Raw genomic sequence first — 1,505 nt, 5'->3', positions numbered from 1 at the left:
CAGGGGTCCCCGTGAGACCTCACGAGCAGGTCAACCTAACACAGCTGAACCAACCTTTCTTGTCAATGAAATCTTTCCAACAGTGGAAGTCTGATTAGTAACTGGGACTTCCTTGGTGCAGGTCTGCTTGGTACTGGTCTTCTCGGTGGTGAAGGTCTCACCAGCGGAAAAGGTGGAGTGCTTGGCACGGGCCTTCTTGGTGAAGGTGGCCTACTTGGTACCGGCCTCCTTGGGAAAGGAAGTCCGAGAGGAGAAAAAAGTGGAGGTCCCCTTGATGCAGGAAATGAATCCAGCAGATCTGGGGTCCTTGGCACAGGCCTCCTAGGTGAGGAAGGTCTACTTGGCATGGGTGCGCTTGGGAGAGGAGGGCTTCCTGGCAGTGAAAACCAGAACAGTAATGGAGGTCTGACTGTTGCAGGAGGACAACCTGGCAGCAGTGGTCTGCTCGGCACAGGCATCCTTGGTGGGGAAGGCCTTGGCAATGGTCTCCTCAGCAATGGTCTCCTCGGCAAAGGCCTCCTTGGCAATAAAAGCCTTCTTGGAGAGAAAGGTCTGCTTGGCACAGGGCTGCTTGGAAAAGGAGGTCTCTTAGGCAATGGAAGTCTACTTGGTCTCGACGGTCTGCTGGGTGAAGGAGGACTGCTGGGTGAAGGAGGACTGCTGGGTGAAGGAGGACTGCTGGGTGAAGGAGGTTTACTGGGTGATGGAGGACTACTGGGTAATGGAGTCCCTCGCAAGTCAACACACTTTGCCTGGTAAGTCGGAGCAGAAGCCCAGTGGTGGTGCTCGCTGCAGGGTACCAAATAATGTTCAGAGGAGAGGTTGGCCCACAGGGGTCCTCGGGGGGACCAGATCCTCCCTCTTATACAAACCACCAGTCCCGGGCTCGCAGCTCACGTGAGGAGCTGTGTCAGGGGAAATTCCAACCAGAGACTCCCCATGGGAGTGATGTGACACTGCGATGGGCACCCTGAGAGGTGGGGGAATCTCCACCCTTGGACATGGTCAAGACTCAGTGGGACACAGCCCTGAGCAACCTGCCCCTGCTTTGAAGTTGGCTCTTCTTGGAGCGGGGGCTGGCCCTTCCCCACCTCCATGTTTAACTGGGAATATCCACACAGGTAACAGAGCAAATGATGAGCAGGAAGAGATGGGACCACAGGGTCTGCTCCTGCTGATTCTGCCATCTCAAGGTGGGTTTGCTTCGGTGTCGACCACCAGGTTGAAGGTGCTGAACCTTGAGAACGGCCGAGTGTCGTGGAAGGTCCTTCGCGGGGGCGAGCTCGTGCTGAACCTGTACTCGAAGCTGGTGCTGCGCTTGCCAGGGTGAGCAGGGCTGGTGGGCGAGACAGTGGAGTGAGGCCACGGGGGTCTGAGGGTGCTGGGGAGGACGGGATGTTCCCAGGTGCTGGAGAAACGTCCCCAAATGCTGAGCAAGGGGCTGGTGAGGAAAGCTCTGTGCTGTGCTGCTGCCTCGCCCTGGGGACGTTTCCAGATGTCCTCAC

General features: G+C 57.3%; 1 protein-coding gene across 1 annotated transcript; it reads right to left on the bottom strand.

Annotated features, from left to right (window-relative positions):
* Positions 1–336: 336 nt before the first annotated feature.
* LOC104078981 (uclacyanin-3-like) lies at positions 337–1,097 on the bottom strand. The gene is made up of 3 exons (XM_009580830.1): positions 1,092–1,097; positions 619–752; positions 337–373 (listed from the first exon to the last, which is right to left on the bottom strand). The coding sequence occupies exons 1-3, from the start codon at positions 1,095–1,097 to the stop codon at positions 337–339; spliced, it is 177 nt and encodes a 58-aa protein (XP_009579125.1).
* Positions 1,098–1,505: the final 408 nt, after the last annotated feature.

This window comes from Fulmarus glacialis, unplaced genomic scaffold, assembly GCF_000690835.1.
Source record: "Fulmarus glacialis isolate BGI_N327 unplaced genomic scaffold, ASM69083v1 scaffold35226, whole genome shotgun sequence".
In the NCBI taxonomy this organism is placed as follows: domain Eukaryota; kingdom Metazoa; phylum Chordata; class Aves; order Procellariiformes; family Procellariidae; genus Fulmarus; species Fulmarus glacialis.
The sequence above is the reverse complement of the archived record's forward strand: the minus strand, read 5'-3'. Positions and strand labels throughout refer to the sequence as shown.